Source organism: Sciurus carolinensis, chromosome 11 (assembly GCF_902686445.1).
Source record: "Sciurus carolinensis chromosome 11, mSciCar1.2, whole genome shotgun sequence".
NCBI classification, from domain to species: Eukaryota; Metazoa; Chordata; class Mammalia; order Rodentia; family Sciuridae; genus Sciurus; species Sciurus carolinensis.
Genome location: NC_062223.1, coordinates 8,526,998 through 8,539,986, shown reverse-complemented (window position 1 = coordinate 8,539,986; position 12,989 = coordinate 8,526,998). Strand labels below are relative to the sequence as shown.

General features: G+C 49.9%; 1 protein-coding gene across 4 annotated transcripts; it reads right to left on the bottom strand.

Annotated features, from left to right (window-relative positions):
- Positions 1-2,258: 2,258 nt before the first annotated feature.
- On the bottom strand, positions 2,259-6,988 carry Tmem134 (transmembrane protein 134). 4 transcript variants are annotated; one of them, XM_047519430.1, is made up of 7 exons: positions 6,731-6,987; positions 5,764-5,828; positions 5,211-5,300; positions 5,011-5,087; positions 2,892-2,936; positions 2,694-2,747; positions 2,259-2,585 (listed from the first exon to the last, which is right to left on the bottom strand). In XM_047519430.1, the coding sequence occupies exons 1-7, from the start codon at positions 6,902-6,904 to the stop codon at positions 2,545-2,547; spliced, it is 546 nt and encodes a 181-aa protein (XP_047375386.1). In that variant the 5' UTR covers positions 6,905-6,987; the 3' UTR covers positions 2,259-2,544. The 4 variants fall into 4 exon arrangements, with proteins under 4 accessions (XP_047375386.1, XP_047375385.1, XP_047375388.1 ...); XM_047519429.1 differs by having other exon boundaries at positions 2,259-2,620; positions 6,731-6,985; XM_047519432.1 differs by lacking the exon at positions 2,892-2,936 and having other exon boundaries at positions 6,731-6,988.
- Positions 6,989-12,989: the final 6,001 nt, after the last annotated feature.

The following is a 12,989-nucleotide window of genomic DNA, read 5'->3' as shown; positions in this document are numbered from 1 at the left end:
GGTCTGGCTTGTGGTAGAGTGATTGGCATGTGTGAGGCCCTGGGTTTGCACCCCACACACAAAAATAAGTAGATAAATAAAAATTTTAAAAAATTAATATTAGATTGTGTTTCTTGTAACTCACCTCAAATAACAATCTTTTAACCTGGATAGAAATTTGCTTTATGTAGTCTTCAAGGGCCCAGGCTCCTTCTGGCTGACTGCTCTGCCATCCCTAGGGTGTGTCCACATTTGTTTGTTTTCCTGGTGGCAGGATGGAGGCAGGTAAGAAGGAGAAAGAGGAAAAGAGTATGAACAATGTGGATGCAGTAGTGCATACCTGTAGTCCCAGCAACTTGGGAAGCAAGGCAGAAAGATTGCAAGTTCAAGACTTGCTTCAGCAATTTAGCAAGACCCTGTTTCAAAATAAAAAATAAAATAAAATAAAATAAAAAGGACCAGTGCTCTAGTGACCCTGGGTTCAATTCTCAGTACCAAAAAAAAAGAGAAGCCATTCACATCCCATTAGACACAGCTTATCACATGATGCACCTAGCTGCAAAGGGTGCTGGGAAATGTAGTCTTTACTTGCAAGGTCATGTGCCCAACTAAAAACAAGGGGTTCTTCTACAAAGACAGAGAGCAAATACAGAAGGGCAGATCTCAGGTTTTTCCCCACCGCTGAATCAAGGATCCAGAAAGACACACTTAGAGAATAATGAAAAGCAGAAGGCTGAATGTGATGGCTGGATAAAAGATTTACCAGGAGAAAATTAACCAAAAAAGAGTTAACGTAACTATGGGAAAGTCAGATAGAAATGAGTTATGAGGCCAAAGCACAAGGGAAAAATGGAATCATGAGTCACTAAGGAAATCTGTATGTTCCTATCATGTGTCTTCAAACTCAAAAAGAAATTGTATGCTGTCTATATTTAGAGTTTAGAAATATTGCTGTTAATGCAATCTGGATTTAGAAAAATTAACCAGAGAAATATACGCCCTGGGCTGGGGGTGGGGCTCAGTGGTAGAGGTCTTGCTTGGCATGCATGCAGCCCTGGGTTCCATCACCAGCACCATAAGATTGTGACTCTGTTGACCATATGCTCACTGAACAGCTTTTGTAATTTCTCTTCTTTCCTGTTCTAATGATATTTATCAAATTGTAATTTTACGTGATTAATCTGTTAATACTGTGTGCTTAGGTTCTGTATGTCTTGATTCCTTTTTCTAGTTTTTATCTTTTTAAAACTATTGGTCCATGATGGATTAGAAATGTAAATGGTCCTTTCCCACAGCTAGTTTGGGAACACTCTTTAAAGAGTTCCCGCATTCAAAGGGGACCACCAAAGTGCCTTGGGCTGGGGATTGAGGGTGGGAGGCCTGGGTGGACCAGGGGAGCAGGAGTAACTGTGGGGGTCTGGGTATTTATTCATTCAACCAAAGTGTAGGACTCTAAAGGTGTGCACTGTCCTGGTGCTGCAGACTTGGGGAGGTGGGCAGCCCTTTCCTGAGTGCGCTCATGTTTAAGTTGGGGTCAATACACTCCTCCAGCCCATCCTCTGGTTGGGAGGTAGGGGACAAGGGCCTGGTTTCCCTCTCTAGCCTCTCCCCAAGTGTCATGGAAAGGTTCCTGGGCCAGGGTGCTGGAACCCTGGATCATGTCTCTAACTCCGTCCATCTGGCTGTCCTTGGGTAAGTCATTCAAAATGGGACTGATTCCAAGACATAACACTGGTTAAGTGCTTAGCCCAGGGTACAGTGACTAAGTCTTGTAAGAATATGACAAATGGTAGTTATGAGCTCAGATTTAAGGGTTAAGAGTCCGTTTCTTGGTTCCTAAGATTCTGAGATGGTCCGTTTCTAACATTCTGTGGTCTTTGATCACTCAGGCTCTCTGTCATGAGGTCCTGCTTCCCAAGTCATCTGTCCACTTGGTTCTCCCAACCTCTGGGGCTGGAAAGTAGGGCAATGGACCCAGGGGGCTTGTCCACTGCTGCCTCATGGCCCACATTCAGGGCGGGCTGTGGCAGCCCAGGGCCATGGAGCCAGGCTGGAAGAAGGCTAACAGCCTCCAGTACAGGTGCTGGTGCTGCCTCTCTGAGCCGGCATGGGTGGGCTGAGTCTGCTCAGGGTTGGAAGCAGGGAAGGCTGGAACTGCCTCTTCCAAGCCCAGCTTTGCCCACAACGTGTTGTGACCCTGGGCAAGTCTCAGAGCCTCAGGTTGACCTGAAGGGAGGTCGGGGGTCCTAGAAGCCCTTCGGTCTCGCACCAGGCCCTGCCAGAATTAACGATCCTTTTATTTGCACAAAATAACATTGACTCGACACTCCAGGGCCCGAGAATAAGTTAAGGCACAGAGCAGGCAAGGGGCGACGTTCGCAGGCCCAGGTCTGCGCGCCCCACACTTCCTGAGCAAACTCCGGAGGGGTCTGGGGTTGCGAGGGTCCCAGAGGACCTCTTCCCTTGAGAAGAGGGCGCAGGTCCGAGTAGAACCTCCGGGCACGTGAGGCGGCGGCCCGGGCCTCGGATCGCAGGCGTCCAATCCTCCAGCCGGTGGATCACTTCTCAAAGTAGGGCAGGTAGAAGAACTGGAAGCCCCGGTGGCCCTTGACGGCGCAGTAGATGAAGATCACGTGGTAGACTGCGGGGCGGGGCCTGTCAGCGCGAGGCTCCGCCCCGCCCCGCCCCCGCCCCGCCCCGGCGCCCGCTCGCACCTCCTGGGACCAGCAGCAGGAAGCCCGGCACGAAGAAGATGGCGCTGGAGACACCTGCGGAGGGAGGCGGGCGGGCTCAGGGAGAGGGCCCTCACGCTGCCGGAAAGGGGTCAGCTCCTGCTGGGACCGCCAAGGGCTCCCAAGGACCCACGGGCGCAAGGCCGGGGCGGCTCCCGTGGGGTGGGAGGGGGCGCTCACCTGGCGAGGGGGCCGCCTCCAGTCCCACGCCGACCAGGATCAGCACTGCACACAGATGGGGCCGCCGGGGTGAGGGCAAGGACTCCCACCCCCGCCCCACATGCAGGCTCAGGCCTGAGGAATGGTCCCCTGCCTGAGCGGACGCCCCTAGGTGGAGACCCTCCCCAGGAAGGTCACCAAGCTCTGTCTTAAGAGCAGGGCACTTGGTAGGCTCTGGGGAATGTCTGTGAAATGAGAGGCTTTGTCTCCTCCTTGGTGTGACCTGTCAGTCATTCAGCTAACACTTAAGGGACACCTCCTGCGTGCCTGGTTCAGGGAATTCCAAGGTGAAAGGTAGATAAGGTCTCTGCCCTCATGGCCTTTCCTTAGTTAAGGGACCAAAGCACCTGAAAGCTATAACCCAGCTGATCAGGATATGGTGGGGGAAGAACAGGGCAGTGTGGGAGTCTAGAGGAGCTGCTAGAGTCAGCCAGGGACACCAGGGAGAGCCTTCCTGAAGGCAGGGAAGCTGATCTAAGCTGAGCGGGGTGGCAGAAGCAATAGCAATCACAGTTACTACTTAATGGTCACCAGGCTCTGCCAGCTACTGGGCTAAGTGTGTTACATGCATTGCCTTATTTAACTGTCACCTTGACCAAATGAGACAGGTATAAGATGAAACTGAGGCACAGAGAAGGGAAGTCACTTGCCCTGGCAGCAGTTGGGAGGTGGAGGCTGGCTGACTCTACAGGCTTTACTGTGGGTATTAATTAGGCAGAGAGAGAATTCCAGACAGAGGGAACAGCACAGCAAAGGTTCAGAGTTTGGAGGGAACTTGGGGGCTTTCTAAGGCTTCCAGTATTTTGCAAGACTGGACAGGAAGAGTGCAGGCAGCAGGAATAATAGGGCCTTCAGCCCCAGGATATGGCCTCTGATGGGAGATGGTGCATGTGGGGAAGGTGGCGAGGTCATGACTAGATCCACTTTTCAGACCCAGAGTACTCAGTTCCCACTTAGAGGATTGACAGGAGGATGGGGTACAGCAAGAGAGGTGGTACAGCCTGGGAGCTTGAAGGGTCACCGTGGACTGTTGCCTGCTTTGTGCCCTGCACAGAGAACCTCGAAAACTAGTCCGAACTCACTCTCTGCACCCTGGCTTAACTGCTGTAGGCTCTGCCCTCTCAGAGGAGCCATCTTTTTCTAATTTCTTCCAGGGCCCTCTGTGGGTTGCTGGTGGCCCCGTGGCCTGGCAGTCACAGATGTGGGTTTAAATCCCAGCTCATCAACTTCCCAGCTGCAACCTGCCTGAGCCTGTATCCTTATTTCCAATGCTGGGATGGTAATAATGCTTGCTTTGCTAGGTTGTGGAGCGAGAGAGTGAGCAAGCGAGCCAATGGCCAGTGCCACCAGTGCACAGCACACAGTGTCGATGGGAAGTAGCAGTTCCCTCCCCTGCACTCAAACACCTGGAGTTGGGCCAGGCTTTCTGGCCAGGGGACCAGGTTGGTGGGGGCTTTGACCTTCCTGGAAAAAGGAGGGAGGAGGATCAATCAGGGTGACTGCCACCCTCCTTGTGACCCCAATGCTGGATCCTTTCTGGGGACCCTGCCTCCTCAGTACCATAGAATGAGGAGCCTGAGATTCAGAAACATTTGGCTGTGAGATCTGCCTGCTCTGGGCCTCAGTTTCCCCTTCTGAGCAATGGGGGTGGAGAGAAGTCCTGATCATCTCTCAGACTTCAGAGAAGGGGGAGTGACAGCTCTGGATCAGGCTGGCAGACACTCAGCATCTCTGGCCACAGAGTCACCCATACACCCAAGCACCTTTCCCTACACAAAGTTCTGGGCTCTGCCTCTCTCTTGCTGTGTGACCTCTGAAAGGTGGGAAGTAAACCTGCCTTTAAGTAGACCTGATAAATGGTAGCTGTTACAGGTTCCATTTCCAGCTCTGTGTGTGATTTCCTGTCTGGGTTGCCAGGAGCTTGGTTCTGCCTGTCTCAAGGCCTCAGTTCCTCACTCTTAACATGGGAGGGGTGATGGTGGCTAGCTGCCTGCTTGGATGCGGGAGGCTCAGTGTACCAAAGGGAAGCACCCTGTGTGAAAGGAGGGAGGGAAGGCAGGGGCACCCTCAGGGCACTCACCCATCCCCAGCAGCAGGAGCAGGAAGGAGGCCAGCACTACTCGGAGGTTCTTCTGGATCAAAGGATGTTTGGTCCAGCTGGGAGGTAGGAGAGCAGGATGGGTGTGAAAGAGGTGAAGGGCGGGGGAGGAGCCAGGGCTGGCTGGCAGGGGCAGGGGTTTCAGGCTCTAGGGGACTGGGCTCAGGTGAGCAGGGTCTCACCTGCAGCAGGAACGATAGGAGTGCTGGGTGCTGTTGCTGATGGTGCTAAAGGACCACTGGGAGCTGCGCATGGATGTTCGGCCAGAATCCCTGCAGGTGAGGGGCAGGGGAAGAGAGCAGGGAAGGGAGTCCCTTTGGGACAGGAGTCCTGATGGAGTGTGTGTGTCTGTGTGTGCAGGAAGGAACTAGGGCTGGCCTCTACCAGATAGAGGGCCCTGAGTGGGAATGTGGACAAGGAGGAATTCAGGGGCTGGGGGATAGAGGGAGATGGGATGAGAACCAGGCAATTGTGACCTATAGGAAAGTGGAGGCCAGATCAGGATGGGGGGTCCTGTTAGATAAAGAGCCTGGTAGGGTTGGGTGGGTGGGAATGCAAACTTTAGGGTGACCAGCTGGGCAGGGAACCCCACGAGGGGAGTGGGGCTGGAAATTTTTATAGGACTGAATATGGCAGAGCTGAGTGTAGTGGGGTGGGGGCCTGGGTAGGTCCCTGTGGACAGAAACCAGAGGCATGGGGCTTGGGGAATGGGGTGGGTCCCCACCTGGCCCTGACCTGGTGCTGACTCCCCCATCCGGTTCTGGAGAGGCCTGGGCTCCATCCTCATCATTCTCCAAGTTCTGTTCCAGAACACAGGGTTCAGAGGGGTTGCTGGGTTCAGGCCTTTCCTCACTTCCCTCTTGGAGAGAAGGCAGCCCACACAGCTGTCGTCCTGGCTGCCTTGCAGCTGCTCATCTGGTCCTCCACCCTCCCAGCAGAACGGGTTTGATGATTCACAGAAACCGAAACCCAGGTAGGAAGTGGGTGGACACTGGGGGCTTTGGGAGCAGGAGCCAGCAGAGGTCCCAGGGATAGGGGATCTCAAGTTTGGGAGACAGGGTAGAGATCTCAGGATGCTATTTCAGGGGCTCATCATGGAGGTTCTGGGTTTGGGGTGGTAGGGAAAGAGAGGCCTGGTGTTCCCAGGTTTGGGGCACAGGAATCTGGCCCAGGTCCCCAAGGAAAGGATCCAAGGGCTGGTGGAGTTTGTCTGGAAAAATGAGGATTTCCAGTTCAGTCAAGGGGTGGGCCAAGACTACTCGTCATGTGAGTGGAGCCCTCAAGCTCTAGCGGGTAAGATGGGGTGGGGACTTCCAGAACAGGGAGGGGATGCAGGTTCCTTTTAGATCATCTGGCCTAGGGCTCAGGTGGATGCTCCGCATATGGGCAAGGTCTGGTTGACACAGACGGGCTCCCCAAACCCAGCGGGGGCGAAGGCTCAGTCCCAGGATGGGTGGGGACTCCGTGCGGGCTCTCCACCGTGGCCGGGGATGAGCTCTGGGGTGCGGCTCTTCAGCGCGGGCTGGGGACCTGTTCGGAGGTGAAGGGTCTGGGCAGGGCTCTGGATCAGGCGTCACGTCCTGGCTGGGCCTCGAGGCTCCGGCTGGGGCCTCGAGGTCTCCCCCGAGCTGCGTGTCTCCAGGACTCGGCCTGGGGTCCCGACTGGCTCGGGGCAGGGGGTGAGGTGGGCCGGGCCGTTCACCTGGTAGCGCAGCCGGGACTGCTTGTCCTCATCAGCCACCTCGAACCGGGCCCGGCGCTCGAAGTGCAGCGGCCCGAAGCGAGCTACCCCGCTGGACTCAGGTCCGGGACCCGTGTCCTCCAGGGACAGCTCGAAGGCGTCATCGATGCTGAACTGGGGCCGGGCGGCGCTCATGGCCGCCTCCGGCTCAGGAGCCCTGCGCCGCCGCCATGGGCGCCTGTCAACCCCGCGGCCCCGCCCCCGAGGCCCCGCCCTCGTCCCGCCCCGGACAGGCCCGACCTGCCGAGCGCCGAGGGCACTGAGCGCGGGGCCACTTCCTACCCAGAGCGGTGCAGGCACCCGGCGCCGCCCAGAGGCCGCTGCGGCGAGTGACAGCTGGGCAGGATCCTGGGGCCTGACACTGTTTACGTTCCTTCCACTGTCCTCCAATCCAGTCTCCACGAAGCGGCCAAAGCGATGTTTAAAAATGTATCTTTTTCTCTATGTGTGTTATTTTTTTTTTGTCAGTCTTTTTTTTTTATTGTAAACAAATGGGATACATGTTGTTTCTGTTTGTACATGGCGTAAAGGCATACCATTTGTGTAATCATAAATTTACATAGGGTAATGTTGTTTGATTCATTCTGTTATTTTTTTCCCTTCCCTCCCACCCCTCCCACCCCTCGTTTCTCTCTATACAGTCCTTCCTTCCTCCATTCCTGCCCCCCGCACCCTAACTCTAACCCTAACACTAACCCCTCCCACACCCCATTATGTGTCATCATCCACTTATTAGCGATATCATTCGTCCTTTGGTTTTTTGAGATTGGCTTATCTCACTTAGCATGATATTCTCCAATTTAATCCTTTTGCCTGCAAATGCCATAATTTTATCATTCTTTATGGCTGAGTAATATTCCATTGTATATATATATATACCACAGTTTCTTTATCCATTCATCAATTGAAGGACATCTAGGTTGGTTCCACAATCTGGCTATTGTGAACTGAGCAGCTATGAACATTGATGTGGCTGTATCTCTGTAATATGCTGATTTTAAGTCCTTTGGGTATAGGCCAAGGAGTGGGATAGCTGGGTCAAATGGTGGTTCCATTCCAAGTTTTCTAAGGAGTCTCCACACTGCTTTCCAGAGTATGTGTGTTATTTTGAAGGCTCTCGTGCGTATTCACCTATTGCACCTTCCTCAAGTCCCCCTCGCCCCTTTCACACCCTCTCAGCCACACCGAACAGGCCAAGTCATTCCCAACTGCGGGGGTAGGGGCTTGCCATGCTGCTCCCTGTGCCCAGCGGCACTTGACCTTGCTTCTCTCGAGACTGCTCCTCTCTTCCCCTCCTCCTTGCTCAGTTGTCAACTCTGAGACTGTCCTGGCCTTTGCAGTCCTTACTCAGCTTTGCATCTTATTGAGTTACATTAATTCATTTACCCTCCATCGCTTCCCATCTTCCCTCTTCTCGCTTCCCTTTTGTCTTCCATCCAACCACAGTGACTCCTGCCTGGCCTGATGGGCACATGTCCTGTGTGAACGTGCTTGCAATTTACAGACGTGGTGTCATGTATCAAGTTCATTCTGCTGTTTACATTTTTACATCTTTCCACTCAGCAGTGATGTTTTCCATATGCAGCTCGTTTGTTGCTTCTAGTGGATTGCATGTTATGCCACGTTGAACTTCCAGGACTTTTATTATCTGCCTTACCCCCATGGTGATCACACTCAGGTTGACCTGAGGTCCCATCACACACACCACTGGCACGAATGTCTTCTTTCTGTCTCTTTACACTGTGGGAGAACTCTCCTCAGATAGGACTTCCAGGTCACAGGGCACATGCCCTCGTGACTTGTTGAAGCTGGCAGATGCTTTCCTGAGTAGCTGTGGGTGTTGATGCACCCATCTGGATGCTTGTAGTTTTCTCTTACCACCTGTTGTCATTCAGCTTCCTAGAGCAGGCCAGTCTCCTGAATTGCAAATGGTGCCTTATTGGTTCCTTCCCCCATCCTCCTTCTTCCTCTCCCTCTGTTCTTTCCTTCTTTCTCGCGCGTGTGTGTATGTGTGTGTGTGTGTGTGTGTGTGGTGTTTTACTGGAAATGGAACCCAGGGCACTCTACCACTGAGCTACTTTGTATTTTTTATTTTGAGACAGGGTCTTGCTAAATTGCCGAGGTGTCGCAAGTGGGCTGTGCCCTCCTGGAAATTACTCCTTGATGTATAACATGGAAGCATTCAGGCTGCTCCTAAATCAGAATTACTCCATTTTGTAAAGCAGTAGTTTACAAGAAGTTGCTCCATTTTGAGTACAAGTGCCAAGGTAAACAAGTAAACAACAATCATCTGCCCAGCACAACCATCGGGCAAAAATTGACAAATAACGTATTGATGCCAACTTATCAAACAAAATCAGGAGCACCTGGACACATGGACATCCCAAGTCACATCAGGAACACTGAACACAGGAGCTCATCAATCTCAGATGTGATCCCATCAAAGAAGGAGCCCCTCAAGAATGAACACAGTGGCAGCCTGTTATTGTTTTTAGCTATGAGGTGTCCCCCAAAAGCTCATGTGTGAGACAATGCAAGAAAGTTTAGCGGTGAAATGACTGAGTTATGAGTGCCTTCACCTAATCAGTGCCTTCCTCCTCTGATAAGGATTAACTGGGTGGTGACTCTAGGCAGGTGGGGCGGGGCTAGAGGAGGTGGGTCCCTGGGGGTGTGCCTTTGGGGTTTGTATTTTGTTGTAGTGAAGACAGCTCTCTGCTTCCTGCTGCAATGTCCCCAGCTGCTTCTCTCTGCCACAGTCTTCTGCCATGGTGTCCCTCCGCACCTCAGGCCCTGTGGGATGGAGTTGGCCGTTTGTGGTCTGAGACCTCTGAAACTGTGAGCCCCCAGATAAGCTTTTCCTCCTCTAACCTTTGCCTGACCTCTGTCAGGTCTTTTGTTCACAGCAGTGAAAAATCTGACTAAAACACACCCCGACCCCATCACCTGGTCACTTGACATGGGCCTTGCCCAGGATGAACCTCTCTTTCTGTTCAGTGTGGTTTCTCTCCTCTGTGAGGACGAGCCAACGACCCACTCCAAGTGACACTGTCTTGACATCTCTGTGAAACTGCTTAGTTAAAAACCCTCATCTGACCACCTACAGGGACTCTTTGACTCTGCTGTCCTGTCTGCTCTCTGCCTGTGCTCTTGGCAGAGCATCCTGGAACCCTAAGTGTGATGCGGGACTTGAATGTTACAGTTATTAAAACTTAAGATGGGGATAAAAGGACTGGGGTTGTGGCTCAGTGGTAGAGCCCATGCCTAGCACATGTGAGGCGCTGGGTTCGATTTTCAGCACCACCCGAAAAAATCAATAAATAAAGGTATGGTATTCTTCTACAACTAAAAATATTTAAAAAAAAAAATTGGGATAAAAGAACCCGTGATTGTCTGGTTTTTGACTATCAGGAGACCCACGAGTACGCAGTAAACTGCCACCACTGAAAGTGGTATAACTTGTGAATTTATTATTATTCAATACATTCTGACACTGTGGAAAGTATTTGCTCTATGTTGATGGCATAGCTTACTCAGGAGACTGGCCTCGAACTTGGGATCTTCCTGCCTCAGCATCCTGAGCCACTGGGATTGTAGGAGTGGCTTCTCTTCCTCTTCTTTGAAGGAAAAAACAAACAAATAAATAAAACAGAGGAAGAAAGTGGTGTTTTATCTTGATGGGCGTCTCTGAGGACTGGAGACTTAAGGCAGGGTTTCATGCACTTAGCATTGAGGTTTCCTCTGTAAGTTGCTGCTCATATCTTTCTCTTTCTCTTTTTTTTCCTTTGGGGTGCCTGGCCTTCCTTCTGCTGATTTACATCTGTACATATGTAATTATTAATCCTTTGCTGTTTTGTTTTCTTTGTTTGTTGTTTGTTTCCTCCCTGTCTTAATCTCCTTACTTTGCCTAAGGGGTCTTTGGTCAAAGAAAAGTCTGCTCTCTTTTTTCCCTGAGATGGGGTCTTGCTACATGGCTCAGGCTAATCCCCAACTTCTAGACTTAAGGAAACCTCCTGCCTCAGCCTCCTGAGTGACTGGGACCACAGGTGTGTGCCCCCTCACTGGGAATCGAACTCAGGGCCTTGTGCTTGCGAGGCAAGCACTCTACCAGCTGAGCTATCTCCCCAGCTCACCACGCCATGTTATACGGTTGGATCTGTCAGGTGCGTGCTCCTTGAGTCTTGCTTCAAGTGTTTCCTTGGGAGGTCGCAAAACCTCAGCTAGGATCCTCCAGCTTCTTATTCCACAGGCCTCACGGTTTACTGTCTAGAAAAGCATTGCAACAAAGTGCTTAAGAACCTGGAACTGAGGGGCTGGGGAGATAGCTCAGTCGGTAGAGTCCTTGCCTTGTAAACACAAGGCCTGGGGTTCAATCCCCAGCACCAAAAAAAAAAAAAAAAAAAAAAGAACCTGGCCCTTTGGGATTCCAGCTCTTCTCACTAGTTTTGGAAACTTGGAAGGCTCCATGTGTGAAGAATTTAAGGGAACACCAAAAAACTCAGCAAGCAAGATAAATAATATTGTACTGCATTACTTCTTTAAAAAAAATCAAACTTAAGGTGAAAATTCTTGATCAACAAATTATTGAAATTTTAAATAAGATAGAATTTGACTTTACGCAGATCATCCTGATTGCCTGGGCCCTAGTCCTGGTCCTGCCTTGAGCTAATTACATGATTTCTCTGTGCCTCAGTTTCTTCACAGGTCAGTTGGAGGTAATAACAGTGTTTCCCTCATACCTTTAATTCTTTACTTTGGGATTAAATGAGGTATTACTTTGTAAGGAGCAAAACACAGAGCCTGGCAATCGTGCACTTAATAAATGTTAGGAATTATTATAATTGATATCAAGATCCTTAGCCCTATGGATTCTACTTTTGAATAGGATGCAAAGAGGGATCCAGTTTTGTCTCATGGGTCATGACTAGTTGTCCCAGAATAACCTCCCAACCAGTTCTTCCTGCCTCTGCATTGGTGGCCATCTTAATCATAGATCAACTATACAGTTGTTCACACTATACCTGTTCTAAACTCTCTCTTTGGTTCCTTTGGACCATTTCTCAGCCAGTATCTTATGCTTTTTATTACTGTAGTTTTGCAGCATGGCTTAATGTGGGAGGGCAAGTATCCCCTCTGGTCATCTTTTTTCAAATTTGATCTGGCACCTTAATTCTTCTATGGAAATTTAGCAAAAATGTTCCTAAGTTCCCAAAAAGTACTCCTAATTATTATTGGGATTTCATTGACTAGATTTCAGGAGAAATTACATATCACATCTTTCTTTCTTTCTTTCTTTCTTTATTTTTTAATTGTAAACAAATGGGATACATGTTGTTTCTCTGTACATGGCGTAAAGGCATACCATTTGTGTAATCATAAATTTACATAGGGTAATGTTGTTTGATTCTTTCTGTTATTTTTTTCCCTTCCCCCCCACCCCTCCTATTTATTTATTTTTAAAAATATTTTTAGTTGTACAGGGACACGATACCTTTATTTATCTTTATGTAGCGCTGAGGATCGAACCCAGTGCCTCACACATGCCAGGCAAGTGCTCTACCACTGAGCCACAATTGCAGTCCCACATACCATACCTCTAAATGTTAAGTTGTTTTGTTCATTTATAACAAGTTATGTCAGTAATTTATGGCATTTATGTCCTAAAAATGTTTTTTCTTCAAGAAGTTTTGGGATTCAGTTTTGGGTTGTTTTGGTTGGTTTCTGGTGCCAGGGATTGAATGCAGGGCCTGGTACATATTAAACACATGTTTTTCCACTGAGCTGTACCCGCGTCCCCTATTTTCTATATTTTTGAGTTGGTTTCTGATGCTTGAAGGATTATTAATTTATGTTAGCTTATTTTGTGTGCCTATAACATTGCTGAGCCAATTTGTTGGTCTTTGGATAGTGTTGGACTTTCTATTTAGGCATAATTTGCCAATAATGACAGTTTGCTCTCTTTTTCTTGGCTTATTGCTTTGGCCACAGCTTCTAATGCCATTTTACATGGTAACATTGACAGAAGGCACCTTTGGTACCTTATCTTGAACAAGATGTGAATACTGTTACTCTATCATACTTAATTGTGTATGGCTTTTATCAACCCAAAGCACTTCCTCTTTATTCCTGTGCGTTTTTATAATAAACAGCCATAAAACTTCAAGTGCTTTTTCTGTATATTTTGAGATAATCATAGGCATTTTCTCATTTAGTCCACTGATGC

Excerpts from the sequence above, each read along its gene's own strand:
- Tmem134 (XM_047519429.1), bottom strand. The coding sequence starts at position 6,904 with ATGAGCGCCGCCCGGCCCCAGTTCAGCATCGATGACGCCTTCGAGCTG. Across the intron at positions 2,937-5,010 it reads GCTCCTGCTGCTGGGGATGG|TGCTGATCCTGGTCGGCGTG; the intron begins GTGAGTGCCCTG and ends ATCTGTGTGCAG. Across the intron at positions 2,748-2,891 it reads GGAGGCGGCCCCCTCGCCAG|GTGTCTCCAGCGCCATCTTC; the intron begins GTGAGCGCCCCC and ends CTCCCTCCGCAG.